This window comes from Arvicola amphibius, chromosome 11 (genome assembly GCF_903992535.2).
Source record: "Arvicola amphibius chromosome 11, mArvAmp1.2, whole genome shotgun sequence".
Classification (NCBI taxonomy): Eukaryota; Metazoa; Chordata; class Mammalia; order Rodentia; family Cricetidae; genus Arvicola; species Arvicola amphibius.
This window is the reverse complement of record NC_052057.2, coordinates 74741796-74763520: the sequence shown is the minus strand read 5'-3', so window position 1 is coordinate 74763520 and position 21725 is coordinate 74741796. Positions and strand designations below refer to the sequence as shown.

The 21725-nt window shown below is 45.9% G+C and overlaps 2 protein-coding genes across 4 annotated transcripts in view; one reads left to right on the top strand and one right to left on the bottom strand.

The window, feature by feature from the left end:
- The window catches only part of Trim55 (tripartite motif containing 55), a 37873-nt gene extending 24560 nt beyond the window's left edge, over positions 1 to 13313 (top strand). For all 3 annotated transcript variants that reach the window (XM_038348057.1, XM_038348056.1, XM_038348055.1), the window contains one exon: positions 13191 to 13313. In XM_038348057.1, the coding sequence (XP_038203985.1) occupies positions 13191 to 13313 (123 nt within the window). The remainder of the gene's footprint in view (positions 1 to 13190) is intronic.
- Positions 13314 to 15588: 2275 nt separating this feature from the next.
- On the bottom strand, positions 15589 to 16152 carry Crh (corticotropin releasing hormone). The gene has a single exon (XM_038346954.1). It carries the CDS (start codon positions 16150 to 16152, stop codon positions 15589 to 15591), a length of 564 nt encoding a protein of 187 aa, XP_038202882.1.
- Positions 16153 to 21725: the final 5573 nt, after the last annotated feature.

Below are 21725 nucleotides of genomic sequence, written 5' to 3'. Positions count from 1 at the left end.
CCCTCTCTCCCTCCCTCCCTCTCCCTCCCTCCCTTCTCTCCCTCCCTCCCTCCCTCCCTCCCTCCCTCCCTCCGTCCCTCCCTCCCTCTCTCCTAGCAGCCATCATTGCCAACAACTCTACTATCTGGGGTGGGATTGTGTGCCCAGCTCCTTTGTCCTGGCTGGCATTTGGTCTGGGTTGGGCTTGAACAGGTGTTGTGTGTGCCATCACAGCCACCATGAGCTCAGGCCTGCAGCTACCCTGCTGTGTCCAGAAGACAATGTTTCCTTGTAGTCATCCCATGCCTCGGAGGTTTGCAGTCTCTCGGGACCCTCTTCCATAAATATTTAGCAGGGACCCTCTTCCATAAATATTTAGCTTTTTGAGATTAAGTTTTCAGCATATGAACTTTGGGGGCACATCAGAATCCTAACAACTGCCGTTGGCCAAGCATCTTGTGTATGGTCGATTCATCGTGCATTTATACCTCACTGCAAGGTCTAACATGCTTCCACCCACTGCCCTCGTGACACATTACCTGACGTCTACTCCTTAGTGTTAACACGGGCTGCCCCATCTGTGTCCTCTCCAAGTGAGCATTTTATTGTGAATATGTGTGGTGACTAAATTCCGGGGGCCAAGGTCTCCCCATATAGACCTGGCTGACCTGTCACAGTGATCTCCTGCCTCCCAAGTGCTGGGTTAAAGGCACACACCACCACGCCTCTCTCCGCAGTGAGATTTTCACAGAGGCGGAAGCAATAGCAGTGAAAGTTGCCTCGGTTCCTCTTCCTTCCTCTCTCCCCAGTGTCTTTTAATGGCTCCCGTGGAAGAATCTATCCACATCACTCAACTGGAGCTGCACAGGGAACAGGAGTTTCTGGGAAAATGTCTCTGTCTGGGGTGGATTAGCTCAGCAGGTGCTGACTGATATTGAGCTGGACGTAGCAGGTGCTTCAAGGTCAGAGGACCGCCGCCTTTCCCCCTTCCACAACTGCACCTGTGTGCTCACACTTCACACACACACACACACACACACACACACACACACACACACACGAGAAGAGAGAGAGAGAGAGAGAGAGAGAGAGAGAGAGAGAGAGGCAGGAGTCAAGTACTGTGAAGAATGTCAACTATCTCACTAGACGATGCAGCTACAGTGACAAGAGACGAAAACTTTACCGTGTTATAGCTCTTTGCTGTTCCAAGACTAGGCTGATCACTTTTCCATTCTCCAGGCCTGAGAATAGACACTCAAATCATGTAGAGATTCTGCCAAGACTCCTGGGAATGGAGACACCAATGTGATTAAGGAAAGGATGTTCTACCTGTGTCTGACCAAGCATTCTGTTGCTTGTGCCTCGTTTTTTTCACCAGGAAAATAAGGGGAGTGGATGAGCTGATTCATTTACTTAGACAACTGTAGAGAGCGAGGGCCCTAGGACTGAGAAGTTCAGAGTGTGCTTCAGGATGTTTTCATGGCGGCGGGGGCGGGGGGTGTTACAGACTGGGGCCTGGCACAGGTTATTCTGGGGTAGCATAATGAGACGAGATGCCCGTGAACAGACAATCCTTTCCATTTCTCGAATGGCATTTACAGTCGCTGCATCCTCACAGAAGTTCTCGGCTTCCCGTGCTGACTTACACATATCTCCCTGGTACCTATTTATAGCTCAGTAGTTGCACAGGTGTTCCTCTTGTTTGTGAAGCTGTGAATTCCCTGCAACCCGTGAGGATTGCACCCTGAGGTCCATGGAAGGCTTCTTAAACATCCTGTGGCCCATTAGAGCAAAGGCAAAGGCACACACCGAAGGCGGTCCTAATACCAAACGGGTGACTCTGAATGGCTTTTCAAGTCAGCTTTATTGAGTGATACATACCCTGAAACTCACCCCATGTGAGTGTACAGTTTACAGAGTCGTGACAAATCCGTGCCATTTTGTAGCTATCAGCACAGTTATTCACAATGTTCCAGACCCTTCCAAATTTCCCTGGCCTTTAACAGGCTTGCTTTAAAGTATAAATCTATCTTCAGCTAATATCATGAATATCAGTAAATATCATGACTATTTACACCTACTTGCTATGACTTTTTTTAAAAAGTCATTTTATCTCTTAAGTTCTGGTGTGATTTCTAAGTTTCACACGCAAGGTGAGGCTGAAGGGCGTCATTCCTTGTCTTGGTTTTTGGACACCTGCCATTTGTTGCACCAACACATTTTTCTTTCCTTTTTTGAAAAGATTCCCCCTTTCTTCTAGAAATGTGGCTGGCCGCAATGGGTCTGTTTCTCAGTTCTGTTTTGCCCTCTGCGTTTTTCTCTACCAGTTGATTAATACAGTTTTATAAAACCTGCACACGAATAAGCTTTGCCACCTTTGATCTAACTTCAAAATGATTTTTACTATTTATTATTCTTACTAATCTCTTGAAGAATTAACTCAGTTTTATTGGTTTTCTTTATTTTTGGTCGGTTTTCTATTTTGCTATTTCTATTATTTATTGTTTGTCTCCTTTCTTACTCCTTATCTCTCTTTTTTTTTTTTATGATGAAAGCTTGGGTTGTGGATTTGTTCTCTTTCTTGCTCTTCAATATGGATGTTCCAGACCACAGAGCTCATTGCTTTCACTGATCCCACAAGTTCTAGCGGGTTGTATTTTCTTTTAATTTTATTCAAAACATCTCTTGGTGAACGTTCTGATTTCTTCACTGAGGCATGACTTATTTAGATGAGGGTTGCTAAAGTTTGAGACATTGGGGATTTTCTCCCAGAGTTTTTTTTCTGTTTGACTTCTAATTTGATTTTGCTATGGAAACAGAATTGCTCTATCTGCTCTCACCCTTCTAAGTTTATTAGGTTTTACAACCTGGAATGTGACTCAGCTTGGAGAACATAAAAGTGTTCTGTGAAATGCAGAAATTTCCTCTTATGATTGACACTTTCTATAAATGTCAATTATGGCGACTGATTGATGATGTTGTTCTAGTCTGATCTACTTGTTCTGTTTTCTGTTACCAGCTCTGTCAATGGCTGAGAAAGGAATTTGGAGATCACTTATCATACTTAAGATTTTACTTAGACATTGCAGACCTATTGGGGATTTTGCCTCTTATATTTTGAAACTTCATGTAGGTACTTTCATATTTAACATTGTTATGTTTCCTTCAAGAGCTTACTCCAAGATGAAGTATTTCTTAATAACAGAACGTATTCTCTGCTCGTAGCGGCCTGCTCTGAGGTGTGTATAGATGATTCTCATTCGCTTGCACAGGCTGTGACTGCCGTGTTTTGTGTAAACCTTGGGTGGTGGTGCAAGGGGGAGCCTGGAGGAGAGCGGTGTTGGATAGCAGCCCTTAGGGAAAACTTCCTGGCCTGGGTCCAGCACACCTAGCTTCCCTTCTTCCCTCAGCTGTGCACAGGGCCGAGGGCAGCACGTGCCAGGATGGTTGAGAGACTGGAGTAGCTGAGCTGAACTTCTTGGTCTAGTGATCCATTTTGCAGGGCTCTGCTTTCAGTTTTGATTTCAGCTGATTTATCAGCTAATATTTCTCTCTGAGCATGTTCTTGGCACACCTATGCCCGAGGTTGTCCCTTAAATAATTTTGAGTAAGTACCTAGAAATGGAATTGTTAGGTTATATATGGTTGTTGTGTGGCTAACTTCACTAGAAACTGTTAGCCTATTTTCCATAGTCTATTGGTTTTGTGCTTCCACTAAGAATAGAGGTGTCCCAGCTCCTCTCCTCTCCATGTTAGCTGATGGGCAGTGCATCATCCTTTACATTTTAGCCATTCTAATGCATGTTGTGATCTTCCTTCTGGTTTAATTCACAATTTCTTGACAATTAGTTCTGTTGAGCATCATTTCATATATACACACTGAAGTTTGCCTTAGAACCACAGAGGCTACTGTGTTGTAAGTGGGCGACTTCAAGCACTAGATGGCCTGTGGGCTGAGAAGGACTGATTGCAGTGCCCAAAGATGATGTGGTCTGTTCTGTATCTCCGGTTCTTTCTACCTGGCATATCACCGTCTCAGTAGCAGTGTGGGTCCCCCATACCTTAAGGATCATCACCCTTATGGAGGAGGGGGTTGTGCACAGGTTAAATTCAGTGACTTATTACAGTCAGAAGCAATGGGAAAGAGTCAGCAAAGAAATGCAACTCATAGCTGACTGACTTACCTATCATCCAGAATCTAAAAAATGTACATGCTATAAAGATGTTCCCAAAAGAAAAAAAATAATTAAACTGATGAAAGAAGAGAGAAAAGGAAATAATATGGAAAGAGCGTGGAAGGAGGAAGAAAGAAAGAACTGCAAAGGGTAGAAGGCTCTGCCTGTAGCTATTTCTTAGGCTCTCGGAGCAGTTCTATCCAGAGCTGCACCCCTATCGAGTAGCACACCGCCCAACGTTCCCATTTTCCCAGGCTAGGATGAGCAACAGGCCAAAGTCCCAAAGCTTTCAGCCAATGCAAAGCTCTCTATCTTTACCCAGTGCTGCATGCAAAGAAATGAAATCATTGTTATACAATGATCTTTGAGACTAACCCATCTGCCATGGCTTCATAGTAAACATCCCTCCAACCGCCACTGGAGCCTGAGGTAAGAAAAGCAGGCGGCAAGAGGGCCAGGAAGCGTCTATGTTTGAGATTCGTTTCACAAGGTATTCATTGCACTTAAAAAATAAAGAAAGAAAGCAAACATAGACAGGAGACCAAGAACATGATTTCCCTTGAGTGTGACTTTATGTCTTGTGTTCTTTGAAACGATCTCCTTAATTTTCCAAAGCAAACAGAAGTGAATGAAAATTCAGCCATGTTCCCTAAACTTAATTGAGTGACTCAGGGTATCAAGTTATTTTCAAGCAGAAGCCCCTACTGAGATGGCTTGCTGTGCATTTTACAAGACGCAAGCTTACATCTCACACTTCTGCGGGCGTGCTTGTGTTGGATTTCCCACTACAAGACAGAAAGTGACAGCCGGTGGTGCTCAGGAGTGGCCTCCACTTGCTGGGTAGCATTGTCGGGATTTAGTCATCCTAGCAACTATGGGATGTGATGGGGAGATGCAGACGCTTTTATGCAAAATCCCTGTAAGGGAGATTGAGGTTTTCCACAGCAAGCTAGTTTCAGTGAGACCATTCCATTAACACTGCTTTTGCTTTGATTGAGGTTTTCCACAGCAAGCAAATTTCAGTGAGACCATCCCATTAACATTGCTTTATATTGCTGTCTCATTATGCTGTGACTTCAGTTATTTTTGTACTTTTTCCCCTTCTGCTGAGAAAGTGACATTTTAATAATTACCAATTTGCTTGTTTTACTGAAAGGTCAAATACACAAACCAATCCTGAAATTACAGGTTCTGTTTCACAGGCGCAAATAGTAAAATGTCACTTTAATGGAGAAATAAAATGGATACGTCCATTTTTAAAAAAAAGCCAAATACTATGTAAACTTTTTGCAGCCATGTCTTGAATTCATTTCCCCAGGTTTTGTGAGTGGGCACTAGGGAGAGTACTCTAGAGGAGCTGGGCACTGGGGAGGGCACTCTAGGGGAGCTGGGCACAGCACTGGGGAGGGCACCAGGGGAGCTGGGCACTGGGGAGGGCACCAGGGGAGCTGGGCACTGGGGAGGGCACCAGGGGAGCTGGGTACTGAGGAGGGCTCTAGTGGGGAGGGCACTAGGGGAGCTGGGTAGTGGGGAGGGCACTAGGGGAGCCATGGAGGCCACACTAGCATTTAAGAAGAGCAGATGAGTCTCTGCCTATTGGGATCCACATGGCTAAGAGACTCCCTGCTTTGCAAAGCACCAGGGGGTCATGTCTAGGCCTTCACTTTGGTTCATTGCAAACAAGAGTGATCCAATCCTTGAGTTTTGTTTAAACCAAGACACTGCTATCTTCCATACTTGAGTTAACCCCATATTGAATCTCATATTTGATCTGTTTGCTTAGCATAATGTAGAGAAGCCCTTGTTCGAAAAGATATGGCTTCTTCTCAGTACGAATGAGCACAAACATGGAGCTCATACAGCTGTCAGACCCATACCCGGGAAGAAGGCTGGCTTCACATCAACACGGATAATCTGCTGTTCACTCTGACCCTGTCATAGGAACCCTGTCTGACACAGGCAAAGCAGGACACACTCCAGCATCCTCCTCAGGGCTGAAGAAGGGAGTAAAAGTGATGCTATCGGCCGCGGCTAGGATGCTGCCCTGGCCTTCACTTCCCAAGGAGGATCCGCTCACAACAAGGAAGCCCCCATCACCTCATCACTCCCTGTGGGGTTATACAGCCTCTCAAGAAGAGATGTTCTTGCGTGAGTGTCTGCCTCCCTGACCTGTTTGGAGAATCCCTATTTTTTCTTCCCTAGTGTCCATGAAGACTGGATACACTTTTCAGAGCTCTGGGCTTCAGACAGCGCACGCTGCTTGCTTTGTTCGAAGCAGGAATGCCCATGTGCTTGGGAAAGGTGTGCCTGTGGTGTTTCCAAGGCTCAGAGCCACAGAGCATACTCCGGTTCTTTCACCATGAGCTGGCCAAGGACCCGGGCTGTCCTTATCTTCCCACTCCGAGTGTATAACACTTAAGCTACCCAGGGTTCACAAATGCTAAGCAGACCAAGGCTTGGACTTCTTTTTGAGTAAGCATTCTGGATACTCAGGATTTCTTCTCACATCTGTTTCAAACATTGGCTTTGGTTCTCTATCCAGCCTAGCAGGTACAGGATGGATGCTGGACGGTTCCACTTTGGGAAACCTCAAGCCTTATTCTTCCTATCCACTTTCCTCAAAACGAGCAGATGTTATTATAGCCGGGCAAGGGTTCTTTTGAACTGACCTAAAAAGAATGGCATTTAGCACACAGCAGTAACCAGACTCTGTCAGGTTGGATTTCTCACTGGCACCCGCTGCAGATCTCAGACACTGGGATGTGGCAGCCTGAGTGTGGGCACTTGGATCCAAATCCCCCCCCCCCCCACTCCAGCAATCCCTTCACTGTCCTGGCGTCATTGATCTCCCGCAGTAAGATATTGGCATCCCTCAGAAGCATGTTGTCTGGTGGGTGCACATTAAGTCTTCACCATGCACAAATGTCTCCATTGCAGTACGTCTGATAACCTGAAGAGAAGAACCCAGCTATGGTAAACGGGCACCGTCAGGAGTGGCTCTGGGAATGATCACGTGGAAAAGGATGAGTATGGGAATGCTATGCACACCCCAAGAAGCTGCCAGGCAGCTGGGGTTGCTCATGGCTGGTGGCAATGAGTTCACGTCTCCACTTTGGGCCAGCTTAAAAGAATGTCCCTCCTAGGGTGTGGCTTCAGACACTTGTGTCTAAGCGAAAGCCAGGTCAGCACGTGTTCAGTTTCATTTCCCCAATGGAGCATGAGGCAGGTGCATTAGGTCACATGGGCTGCTGACATAACCCCCGTAAGCTGGCCACGTGCATGCTCTCACATGCTACACCCAGTTAGACCCCACGATCGGCACCCGGGGGCTGATCCGCTCTCAAGTCTATCTGACAACAGTTTCATGATTTCAGTGTCAAGAATCTTGCCACAGATTCACTCTGGATCCCCCGGGCCTTAATTCATCACATCGAACACAGAGATCGTCCAAAAGCTGCACCGAGTGTTTTTTACTTTTTTGGAACAATTTCCTACAGAAAATAACCTAACAAGAGCTGTGAGCTGGGGCTGTGCATTTCGACCAGTGGCAGAGCTGATGTTTAGTGTGTGCAACGAGGCCCTGGGTGCCAACTCCATCCCAACTCAAAACAAAACCCTCTACAAGCTTCATCAACAAAGCGGTCTAAGTGACAAAATAGGCCCAGATGACAGACACGTTGACAGACACATAAATATGACATGCAGGCCCCTGTCCTCAGTTCCAAGCACAGCTACTGTGCAAACCCCACAACGGGAGATGCTCACACTATCACTGCAGCAGGGTCAGGGTGGCAAGGTTCAGTGTTTCAAGCTGAGGAAGTCAGCAGAAGACACTTGTAGGGGGGAACATACCCCGCCCAGGGTCCCGCAGATCACACAAGCACACCTCATGGTTGCTCACAGAACTTCTAAGTGCAGATTTTCACATCAAGTCACTTCTGAGAAAGGGTTGTGTCAAGGAGATGGGGGGGAGCATAAAATTTACCATCATTGCCGTTTCTTATTGTACATGGCAGCAATGGTAACTATATTCATATTTTGTAGCTAATCCTGGACAGTTTTTATCTTGCAGAGATAAAATGTTATACCCATCAAACAAAAAATTTCAATCCTGCCTCCCCTGGCCCCAAGCCCTGGCAACCGCCCTCCTTCTGTGAACTGGCTTCTGTAGAAGTCCCTTACTTTCTTAAGCTGAGCAGTATTCATTTGATGTCCATGGCACAGCTGATTTATCCCCTCCTCCAGGGAGGCACAGTACGATTGCGTCTGCTTCTTTCCCGCTATGAGTACCGTTGCTCTGACATGGTATGAAAGTCTGTACAGGTTCTTCCCTTCAGCTCTTCTGAGCATATACACAGGTGTGGAATTGTTGGGCCGCATGGTATCTGTTTGATTTTAAAAATATTTTTATTGCATTTACTTCAGGAGAGGACCTGTAAAATGATGTATGTGTACGTCAGGAAAACTTGTGGGAGTCAGCTCTCTCCTTCCACCATGTGGGTCCAGGAGAATCAAACTGAGATAATCAGGCTTGATCACAGACACTTTTACCCTCGGAACCGCCCTTCTGGCCCACGTTTAATTTCATGAGTCTCCGCTCCACTGCGCTCTGTGTGATGACACCATTTCACTTTCCCGCCAATGATGAACAGTTACTATCTCTTTGACCTCTGCTCCTGATTTTTTTGACGTTTGCAACTAATTCATGTTTTTCTTCAACTACTGCACACCGTCCATGACCTGGAGCTGACCTGCCGAGAGTTGGCTGCCCACCAGCCTCTGGCAGGATGCATGTTCTTTAATCCCCATCAGCAAGAAGGTGACATGGGGGGGTCACCTGTGACATAGGATGAGGCTGCATAGCACATGTCTCTAGGTGGGAACGCCTCGCCTCACCCTGCTCCCAGTGGGGTGAGGCAAGGACCCAGTGCTGTTTGCAGGCATTCACTTACCCCTTCTCAAAGGACATTTGATAGCAACGGGGAAACAGGACCAAAGGGAAAGAGAGCACCCTGTGCTTTGAGAGTCTTGTCTTACAATAGACAGAACTCTCGGTCAAGCTCACGTAAGGAGACCGTAGAGAAAAAGTCCGCCATTTCTTCCTACCGCATGTTTATGTGAAAACTCCATTCATAATTGAGACAAAGTCAAGTCTGCCTTTTTGTTCCACTTCCTGGTTTCTTTTCTTGATGAAAGTTCGTATTTGTCCGATTATCTGTAGTCTGGTGGTCTTTGAGCACAATGTCAAATGATGGTTGCCCGGTTTGGCCACAGTGTTAGTGTTTTTTCTGGCAAGGAAGGCACGGAGTCAGGAACGCAGGGCAGCTGGTCACGTTGTAGCCTCAGTGGGGCAGCAGAGAGGTGGGTGCGGGCGTTCAGCGGCTTCCTTCTTTCCCTGCTTTTGTTCAGTCCGGGACCGCAACCCACAAATGCTGTCCACCTTCAGAGTTGGTCTTGAGTCCGCAATGAAACCGCTGTGGAGAGGCCCTCGCGGGTGTGAGGCATGTACTGGTGCGTCTCCTCGGCAACGCGGAATGCAGCCAAGGTGACCGTGGAGATTATGCACCCCAGCCTCCTGAGGAAAATGTTAGAACCTAGAAGCAATGTGGGGCTTGTTTTCCTCCTCACACAGATCAAAGCTAGCCACAGTCCACACTTTGTTCTGCTCTACCTTGCCAACAAATGTTTGAGAGAGCCCAGAGCAAAGGATTCCATTTCAAAGAAGGACTGCAGGAAGAACCTATGTCTTCTGTTTGCTGTGCGGTGGTTTCTCTCCCTCCTGAGATAATAGTATAGAGACTTGGACCACTCGAGATGTATGGAGAAGCATCATGGAGGACCATGATTACCACCTGCCAAAAGAGTCCTGTCTTAGAAATCGCCTCTGATTCTGGGAAGGTACAATTACCATAGAGTTGTTTTCCCTCGCTGGAGGTTCCTGATGCTCTATAATTTCAGCAGAAATAGCCCGCAGGTCATTCTGTGTGACAGAGGAGCCTCTTCACTGTAGTAAGGAAGAAGAGGGGGTAGAGGGAAGTACAGGAGAGAGGACAGAGAGGGAGGACTGTCTGGCTAGAGAGCAGGCGTGTGCAAACTGTTTCATGTATGTTACTTTATTCAACCTTCATGATCTAGGGTCTCATTTTCGTTTCTCAGAAGAGAACACTAAGCCCAGGGCAGTTAAGTAACTTGTCCACATCATACAGCTAGGAAGCAGTTGGTCTGATGTCCTAGTCTGCTTCTCTGTCATTGTGGTCAGACACTGACCAAAAGCAACTTGCAGAGGGAAGGTTTTATTTGGTTTAAAAGTTATAGGCCAGCCTCCACGGAAGCCAAAGCTGGATAGGGAGGCAGGAACCCGAAGCAGCGATCATAGAAGATGCTGCTTACTGCTTGGCTCAGCTATTTCTCTTACACAGCTCTGGTAGTTTGAATGGAATTGGCCCCCATAATCTCATAGAGAGCGGCACTATCAGGAGGTATGGCTTTGTTGGAGTGGGTATGGCCTTGTTGGAGGAAGTGTGTCACTGTGGTGGTGGTTTTTGAGGTTACCTATGGCCGGATTGGCACCCAGTGAGTCAGTCAATTTCCTGTCACCTGTAAGATGTAGGACTTTCCGCCCCAGCACGGCGTCTGCCTGCATACCCCTGTGCTCCCCACCATGATGACAATGGACTGAAACTGTAAACGAGCCACCCTCAATTAAATGTTGTCCTTATAAGAGTCGCGGTGGTCATGGTGTCTCTCCACAGCAATAAAAACCCTAACTAAGACAACAGCCCCTGTCTATCTACCTAGGAATAGGACCACCCACAGTGGGCCAGGTCGCACACAGCAATGAGCGATAAGAAAATGTCCCACAGATATGCCCACCAGCCAATCAGATGTGGGCAGTTCCTTAACTGAGGTATGTCAAGGTAACACCTGATGCTAAAAATGGCATCTGAGACTCAAATCTCAGTCAAGTGCCCCAGGGTTTTCCTGCTGAGATTGTTAGTGAATCCCCAGCCCAAGAATTTGGCATGAGCATTGATGATACTCTGGATAATCTCTGCTCTCACCCCTTCTCTGTCATTTTCTTCTCTGAAAGAGAGACTATCACTTCATATTGCAGGGGGGGGGGGATGCCTGGAACTATGGTGGGTACAGGAGTGGCAAACTGGTTTTGACAGCTGTCAGTATCAGCAGCTCAAAATTTAAACAGCAAGTAGATTTTAATACTTTTACTTTGCCTAGGAAAACTTTTATAAGGCAGCAAATTCCAAGAGCAACCCCCAACAGCATGCCAGCCACCCACCCCTGTCTAAACACGATAATCCTCTAGAGGAAATAGCTGGCTCTATTAGTGACCCCTGCTAGCTCTTGCCAGCTGTCACTGCCTTCAAAGAAAAGACACAGCGTCCAGACAGAGTGCCCTGTCGTCTTATCCCAAACGATCAGAAGAAGCAGTGTCCTGCCCTCCAGTGCTTGGCTAAGCTGCCTTGGGTTAGCATTAGGGTTAGATGGCTCTGCCAGGCAAGAGAAAGTCTGGTATAGTCAGCCACGGGACTCTGAAAATAATGTCTTACTCCACCTCGGGTTTCTCTTTCTTTTTGAGTCAGAAGCTCAAGTAGCCCAGGCTGACTTTAACTCACCAAATAGCTGAAGATGACCTCGAACTGCTGACCCTCCTGCCTTCACCACGCCTGGCTCCACCTCAGTATCAGGGGATCTCTAACCATTACCAAGAAAACCTACTGCACTTGACAGTCCAGCTTTTTGATTTTTTTTCCAGAAAACTTTGAACTTCACTTTTAATCTAAAATGACCTCACAGCCCTCATTAACTGCCTACTGGGAAGCAATTTAGTACTGAAAAAGAGAATCCTAAACCCAAAGAACTCACTATGGCAGTGCTGGTGTTTTGAATGTCACCCCAAACCTTATTTATGGTAAAATCTGGGAAGGTTCTTGCCAAGCGTTCATTTTCCTCTAGAAACTACTATGAATAGCAACAATATAGTTATACTCACCAAAGCTCAGCTCTGTATGGTGTTGGTCAGTTAATCCAAATTTACAGCCCATATCAGTCAGATATTTAACGAAATTACCATTTTTAGAAATTTTGATGTTAGATTTGGTTTTGGGTAAATGTTATCAGATTTTAATGCCTAGGGAAATTCCCTTCCGGATTTGCTCAAGATTAGTCCTTCAGTGTTGCAAAGCTAGGGTAGGGTGTATGCAAAGCTGAAGGGATAGATAAACTTATAACTGTATGATAATAATGTTCTTGTCAGTGGCATCCCCATGTATGATTCTTTTAGACAGTATGGCTTGCTGATATTGGCGCCATCTTAGTAAGTGTGCAAGCGCACTGGTGTCACACAATGGTGAACTCACTAATGGTGCGCATTTAGGAAGCATGCCCCTATCAGGTGGCACGTGAGTGGAATCTGGTGGGAACGCCAAACTTCAGCAGTGGAGAGAGTATATGAATGTGAATACATCCTGCGGTGTCATGATATAGCAATATCAATTAAATTAGGGCTCTCCCCTCCTCTTTCCCCCTCCCTCCTCCTCTCTCTCTTCCTCCCCCTGCTCTCTCTCTATCTTTATAACATTGGTGATGGAACTCAGGCCTTACCTGTGCAGAGAAAGCACTTTATCACGGAGCTATGAGTTAGAAATCCAGAAGGATTTTAAGCAGCTCTGCAGATTTTTGTAAACCTGGGTACCTGTTTCTATGAATGAGACTGTCTTGTCAGTAAGTTATGCGCAGCTGCACTTGGGAAAACAAGCAGGGCGGCCTGGACCCTCCCATCAAGAGTTTCCTTCCACTGCATGCGTTATTGCTCTTCCTTTTGAATCATGAGTGTGAATCACTTCCATGGCTCTTGACCATGCCTAAGATAACCTCAGCTTGCTTTCTGTCCCTAATAATAATTATGCTTCATATAATTATTATTATTGTCCTCTCTCCTCAATAGAGCGGTGACTGGTCCAACTCCCCAAAGGTCTGCTCTCAACTCTCTCTCATCCGCATTTTCTTCTTTTGCAGATTGGATTTGAGGCCCCTTCTCCCCAGGGACAGGCATCAGCCTCGGGCAGTGGGGGTGGGGCTGATTCTGAGCCAGCTCGCCACGTCTTCTCCTTCTCCTGGTTGAATTCCCTGAATGAATGATCTATATTCTGGCTGCTGCCCCCTGGCGGCCTGGGTGAGATGCGCACCAGGCCGCGGGGAACTTCCTGGGTGAAATTCACAGTGACGCGCGTTTGAACGGGACCTCCGGACAGGATTTCTGAGAGAAAATAATAAACCTTTAATTCCAGATGACTTATCTAACTTGCTGAGAAAATGCATATGCTCAGAACAAAATTGCAGAAAACACTGGTATAAAGAAACTTGATCTTATGCAAATCCTTTATTATGTGGGCATCATTCTGAAGGTAGTGTAGGTGTGGTACATGTGTGCACGTCAGCTTTAAGTGGAGAGTGTTAACGAAGTGGGCACTACACTCTCGTCTCCCGTGGGCATGGCTTCTCGTTATTTTTAGCACAGTCGTGTTTTTTTTCCCTTAGCATTGCAGCTCGTTGGTGACATTCAGAATCAGTTCAGAACTGACCGATTTATTCAAATCTCGGCCTGAGAGAGGTTGCTGACCAAGGCTAGGAAGAAGGCTCCTCATTTCCACAGAAGTCACTGAATGTGCAGCCAGAAGTAGTCTCTGAATTTGGCCACACTTCTGTAGTTCAGAAGGCCAAAGGTTAGGGTATCTCTTTTGACATTTTTCTAATTTTAATCACATATCTCATAATCTTACATTCATACATCAGACATTTCAATTGAAGACTTTTGGGAGGAACTATCTACTTTCTTATGTGCCTATCGTAGCAGCAATTTGACAAACTGTGGAACAGCTGCTTGTATTTAAAGAAATACACAATTCTCCTCCTGTCTGTCTATCCTCTATCTATCTATCTATCTATCTATCTATCTATCTATCTATCTATCATCTATCACTGTGATGCCTTCCTCACATAAGTATAACTTTAAGTGAACTCTTAAATAAATGCTGTTTTTAAAAACCTTAGTCTCCTATGATTTATTCAATTACTCATATTATTAAGTCATTAGTGAAGCATAATTCAAAGTCCTCAAGAGAAGCACCATCTTCATACGTATAAATTAATTTAAAAGTATGTATCATGGGACTGAACATTTTAAAGCTGTAACTAAACTACTAGAGGCAAGTATATTGTCAAACTAATTAGATGTGCTGTTTAATTTTAGGTGCAAATAACAAAGTCCTACAAGTCACAGTTTTTAGAACTGCAATAGGGACAAATATGAAGGGTATTTGTGTAGTTTATTAAAATCAAAATGTTCTTTTTAAGAAAAATTTCCCAAGTGTCCTTTTCAGCAAATATGTTTAGTTACTTGAAGTGTTAGCCTTACTAAGTTTGTCCTAGCTCCTGCTGGTGAAGTAGTTCAGTGGGGAAAGGAATTTGCCTCTGGGCCTGGAACGTGAGCTCAATCCCTAGGACTCACACGATAGGAAGGAGCTAACTCCTGCTAGTGGTCCTCCGAAGGCCCCACATTTGCCATGCTGCATGCCTGCCCGCCCACAGCCCCCACCCACTAACTAATTATATTTGCATGTTAATTTCTACTGTGACTGATATTCCAGTTGCAAAATTATCAGGTTTTAGAGGCCGGAGGAACCTCTAAAATTATTTAATTCGGTCTCAGAAGAGAAACCCGAGGGCATAGACGAGCCCAGGATAGTCAGAAGGTCTATGTGAGCTACTGGACAGATGTTAGTGTATTTAGGAGGAAATAAAATGTAGGAGATGACGGGAGGGGAAGGTTGATGTGTTTTTATTTTCTTGTGCTTGGGCCATTTCTTTAGACACACTGAAGAGGAAAAACAAAATCACAATAACCTTTGCAGATTTTATTAAAAATATAAATATTCAACGTTCTCTTACACAACCAAATTGACCAAGGATTGGAAAGATGTTTTATTATTGAAACGTTTACAAGAAAAAGTTGATTCGAAGAGCTTACACATTTCATCCTGGCCACCCCTCGAGAATGAATTCTCTTCTGCTGTGACCCCAAACAAAAATAATGGGCACCTTCCACATGCTTCTCACAAAGCTTTCCCCCTTGGGTCCACCTTCTGTAAGATACAGCTGCAAAGACGCTATTTGCACACGGATGCTAAGCACGGGCAATTCAATAACGCTGTTTTGCTACTGCATACGAATACACTTTGTGCATGCTAATTAAGGGGTGTATAGGCTCTCTCCCTGTACATAGTCTATGCTTCAAGCTATATAAAAATAAACAAATGATATCAGAGCTGCGATATGGTACAGAATACTGAGTTTTAATTGTTTAATTTTTACTGGTGTGCTAAATACAGAATCGTTTTTGGTCAAACGCACCATTTCATTTCCCAATGATCTCCATCAGTTTTCTGTTGCTGTGAGCTTGTTGCGCTAACTGCTCTGCCCTGGCCATTTCCAAGACTTCGCGCAGAAGGTGGAAGGTGAGATCCAGAGAGATGGGCGGCTCCTCGGACCGCCTCTCCCTTTCCAGCGCCCCCTGGTGTCCACCGAGGGTATCCTCTGCGCCGCGCTCCGCCGGCCCTGCGCGGCTGTCGAGCGAGCGCTGAGGCATCTGCAGCTGCTGCAGCAACACGCGGAAAAAGTTAGCCGCTGCCTGGTCGTGCGAGGGGCGGCTGCCGCGACCCGTAGAGAGGGGCGAGGAGTCGGGCGACAGCCGAGCAGCTGGGCTCCTGTTGAGGTTCCCCAGGCGGAGGAAGTATTCTTCTCCCATGCGGATCAGAACGGGCTGAGGCTGCTGGGGCTGCTCTGGCTGCAGGAAATTCAGGGACTGCGGGGACCGCGGGGCGCCGGGGACAGGTCCCCTGCTCAGCAGGGCCCTGCATGGAGGGCTGGGCGACAGAGCCATCAACAGGATGCCCGCGGACACCAGCAGCCGCAGCCGCATGTTAGGAGCGCTTGCTGCGGCACGGAGGTGGAGGAGGACGGAGGAGAGAAGGTGGGGAAGAGAAGGAGGACTGGTTAGAGTTTAGCTCAGCTAGGAGTTGCACCCAGGCTTCCTGACACCCACACACAAGCCGGGCGCAGGGCTTTGGCGGCGCTGTCCGCGGTGCTGAAGCTAGGTGTCCGCATGGCTCATCTGCTAGCCAGCAGGTGACCCGTCTTTGAATACCTAGAAAGGACAGCCCCTGCCTCCTCTTCCTAAGGGTCTCCCAAACGTATTCCCAAGACGGACTTCCCTGAGCCCGAAGAAATGCCACAGGTTTAAGCTATCGCCCGCCCTGATCGCCCCCTTTCGAACAGCCTTTTTTTCCAAATTGAAAACTGCCTCTTTCGTGCCTCCATCCCTGCCCTTACTCCCTTTGCTTGGGGGTCGGGATGGACGTGGGACGTGATGGGAGAGCCATTCTTTACACAAACTGTGAGCGGTAAGCGGCAAATTGAGTAGATAAAGATGAGCAGCCGTCTAACTTTGCTTTTTGCCACATCACCACTGCGATTGGAATTTTAAGGCACAGTTGGAGACACACACACACACACACACACACACACACACACATACATGCACAGACACAGGCACTCCCGCACAGGGGCAGCTGGCTCTGGGGCTCAACACAGTAGCTCAGGCAATACAAAGTTGGTGGCGCCCGCCCGCCCGTCTAGGCGCTGCCTACCTTCTCCTCCCTTGGCAGGTGAGACGCGCTGCTGCCTCTGCAGAGGGACCTCTCCCAAGATGCCTCTTGGAGGATCTCTTCCTCTTTGCCTTTCTCTTCTCCCTTTCTGTGCCTCTTCCCTTTCCCTTCAGCCTCTCAACGTACTTGGGCTCTGAGTTTCTCAACACCAGAGGCTGGAGTGAGATTTTATAACGTCGACCCTCTTCAGAAAGCACGCAGCATTTGCCTAATAAGCTGACGCTCTCTTGACAGCTCGATTGCGTGCTGCCTCTGCTCCTGCATAAATCATAGGGCCCTGCCAAGGAGCGAGGGACAGAGTTCTGCTATTTCAACACTGAATCTCACATCCAATTATATCAACAGATATTTATCGCCTCCTTGGTGACGTCAACGAGCCCTAAAATGGAAGGGCTTCTTATGACTTGTCCATTGACAAAAATTCTTGAATGAGATTATCCAAGTGTGGGAAACATACTGACCTCTTACTATGATAGGCCAGATAAATACCAGAAAAGAGACAGAGACTGGGAACAGAGAGAAGAGGTGGGGGGAGGCCATCACTACAGTGCTGCCAGGAAAATCGGCACTATTAAGAGGGGAGACATGGACATCCCCTGATGCTCCCCGGCCCCCACCTAACTGTTTTGTCAGGCTGTCCTCTCAAAAACATCTCAGTATGTGAAATAACTTTACTATGGCCCCACCATCTTCCTGCCTGGGGGTGAATAAAAAACTAGGGGGACATTGGTGCAAAGACAACCAGGTTTTAGCTTTTAACCACTTAGTCCTCCCAAGGGCAGATAAAGGAATCGCGGAGCTGAGGACAAGACCAATATGTTCTTTTGTGAAACCCAGCTCAGCGTTTTTCTTGATGAGGAAAGAGCTATTTCAATGACAAAGGGCATAAACACAGATTCTAACAAAGACCTCAGGTTCAGTACAGTCTCAGGCCTTCTGGGGGCTCCTCTCAGAATCTAAAGTTAATCAGGACTTTTCAGTACCCCTCGGAAGATCACAGAAACCTGTACGCATTAAACAATCTATTCCGAGTCTATACTACAAACCCAAGGAGGGAGGCATCCATTCTAACTCATGTGTTGAGACCCTGGGGAAACATCAGTTTCTGAATCTATGAAAAGATCTTTTGTTTCACCTCCACATACTGCGCAACCATGAGCGTGTGTACGGCAAGGCACTCGGGTTCTTTGTTTTTTTTTTTCTGTTTCTTTCTCCAAATTCAAATGTGCACCACAAGTGTCATCAATAATTGCTCTCTGGCACTATTACCTAATGGAATGCCATATCTATAAATCCACTCTCAATTCTTGAGTTAAATGGATATTTTATCTAAGTGGGAAGCTGTTACCTTTAATCCTGCAATTCACAGTGCTCTTACAAACTCTGGTGCCTGTGATTCACGTCGGCTGCTTCATAACCTCCACTGTTGCTCTCCAAATTGTCCTGTTCCTTGTTTCTGGATATCTCTGCCATTTTCTCAGTAACTAACGGGACAGATAATGAATGCAGATTTCAACCTCTGTTTGGCATCTGCACTAATCCACAACTGTTCTAGAAACAAGAGGACGGTAGGGGCACACTGAGGGTTTCCAAAGAAACCAGCTCATACCTGGAGTGATGTGCTGTGGGGTTTGAGAAAGGATTCTGTCAACTGAGAAAATGCGAGTTTTAATAAATCATGATTAAACGGTGCTTTGGAGAAAAGCTGTGCTTGCATGGATAGGGAGGCCTCCAGAACCTTCATTCTTGTTACTTGGGGCTTTTGAGATGTTGGAATTCATCTCAGCGTTTGGTTGGTTTGGGGTTTGTTGTTGTGGTTTTAACTTTCCTTCATTACTCCCTCTCTAATCATTCACAAACTTCACCTTAAATGTCACTCCGGAGAGGGAAGGCAGGTCAGTAAATCCTGAGGAGGAAGTAAGAAAAAGAAGCACAACCATGGGCTTGCCAGGGAGGTCAAGGGGGTCCTTAGGGGAGAAGTAGCAAGTATAGGGCTCTGTCTAACATCCTGCCCTTTAAGATCCCTTCCCATCGGGCCGTTTGGGAAAGCTGTCTTACTCTAGCTCCGTTATCCTTCCTGAGTCCTTGCCAGGGGCCTTAACAGGAATATAGATTGTGGAGCATCATAATTTACCCAAAGTTAGATCACATTAAATCAGATAGCACTCACACTGGAAGTGAATGCTTGGTTTAAATGACAACCAGAGGTTACGTAGCTTATCTGAAGTCACTCAGCTCGTGAAAAAGTCAGAGTGAGAATCCAGTTCTTTTGACCACCAGCCTTACTATTTACATACACAATATCCCAATATCCTTTGGTCTTCCTTTCTCAGCAGAGGAACATGAGTGAGTTAAGATGGGTGGAATTTCAGTGGGGCAACACACATATCAGTCCATGAGGTACCTTTTCTTGGATTTTCCTTTTAGTCCCAAGATGGGAGAAAGCAAAAATTCTCCATGCAGTCCCTCTTGGCTCTGAGTATCCGTGTGTGCACAATGCTATTTTCATGTTAGCTGAAAATTGGGTTTATGAGGTGGCGTTTTAAGTGCACTGATGACTTTTTAAAAGCATCAGTTTTTATCTTTTTACAGAATAGAGAGAATATGGAATGTTCTGGAAGCTATGATACAGATGTGTGATTGCAGAAGTAACAATGTAAGGCACAATCTGACAAGACTAAGCATCTATGCTTATAAGACTCACATAAGACGTCACTATTGACAGGAGTCATAGAAGGACCAACGCAAATGCTCAGATCCTAGATACACTGCCCAAAAACATGGGTACCAAATAATTCCTGATCAAAATATTTTTTCAACAGCAATATAACATAGGGTAGAATTAAATAATATGGAGTACAGATTAATTAAACAAAAGAGAAGCAATAGAGTTGGGTATGTGACTCAGTTATAGAGCACTTGCCTGGTTCAAGCCCTAATACCACACACAGGCACATGGGTTCACACACACACACACACACACACACACACAGAGAGAGAGAGAGAGAGAGAGAGAGAGAGAGAGAGAGAGAGAGAGAGAGAAACAGAGACAGAGACCGAGAGACAGAAACAGAGACAGAGACAGAGAGACAGAGAAACGGAGAAACAGAGAGCGCGCGCAAGAGAGAGAGGGCAAAAGAACAGGTAACTCCTGCATCTCTTTGCATCTTAATATCCTTCTATTGGCAAAATTCAGTCAAAAAATACATTCTCCAAGTTTTCTAACTAAAGCAATTGTTGAAATTAATCTACCGTCTTTACTTATAGACTTCACAAATGCCTAGGATGGACACATGGCTTAATCATTGTGGTCACTGCACTTTAGATAGATTAATAGACATTCTTCTCTATAAGATGATGGGGAAAGGTTTTCAGGAACATCGTAACTTTTAATAGTCTCTTCTAGTATCAAAGCCATATGCCCGCTTTATAGAGGAATCTGAAAAAGGCAGTGAAGGGCACAAGCCAGGTGTGATGGCAGATCTCTGTCATCCCATCACCTTCAGCAAGCAAGAGGATCACAGCTGGAAGCCAGCCTTGGCTACACAGTAAGACTCTGTCAGACAAAAGCAACAACACTATACAGAGTCTCTCAGCAGGTCAGAGTCTAAAGCTAATCACACTTACCGTGTTGGTACCTGTCTCCAAGTGTTTGTAATGAAATCAGACATTTTCCCAATAGAGCTAATACTGTGCTTTTAGTTGTGATTTTCACTTTAGAGTAAACTTATGTTCTAAAACCTAAATGCAAAAAAGAAGGTAGATTTTAAATGTTCTCACCACAGAAAATGGCATATGGGTAAGTTAGCTCCATGTAGCTGTTCCATGATACACATGGAACACATACTAAAACATGTTGTGTATTGTGTGTGTGTAATTTTTTGGGCGATGTACATTTCATTTAATTAATAAGTGGTTTATTTTTGGACTATTTCTCAGATTAAGTTTAGGACCTGTATTTTATTTTATTTTATTTTATTTTTTTAAAGGAAACTGTAGGGCTCAGCCAGCCATGATAAGCTTAATAGGAGCAGACCACCCTAAGGAAGTTCTTAACTCCCAACCGTTATCACCTGCCAGTGCAGGACTCAGCCAGGATAAGCTTACTGGAGGCCTGAGTCTCCATGGTTTACCCTGAAGCAATTCTTGGTTGCAGGAAGAACCACAAACTGAGATTTCCCAGGCACCACCCAGGAACAGACCATCCAAAGGAAATGTCTAACATTCCAACTGCTGTAGATAGGATCACCAGCCAGCACACTCTCACCAGGACACCCCTAGACGAAAGTCAGCCAATCAGGGGTGAACCTTCACCCCTACCTTTACTACTATAAAAACCCAACTCTAACTAAGCTCGGGGCTCTCTGATCACTCCAATACATTGGACACATGGAGAGACCGAGTTTGCAAACTTGTATAAAATGAAGGCTCTTTGGTTTTACATACAGAGCTAGCTTGGTCTCCTTGTTGGCTTTCCGGTGACTTTGCAGATTTGGGCATAACAGAAACAAACTATCTTTTTTCATTTTACAAACCCATCCCAGTTCCTACTCCCTCCCTCCTCCCCTTCCCTCCATCTTCCCTCCACCCCAGTTCCCATCCACTCCTCAGAGAGGGAAAGGCACATTGCTTTGGGGAAGGTTCAAGGCCCTCCCTACTATATCAAGGCTGAACAAGTTATCCCTCCAAAGAAAATGGGTTCCAAAAAGCCAGTACAAGCATTAGGGATAAATCCTGGTGCCACTGCCAGTGGCCCTGCAGTCTACCCCAGCCATTCAACTGTCATCCACATTCAGAGGTACTAGTTTGGTTCTATGCTTGTTCCTTC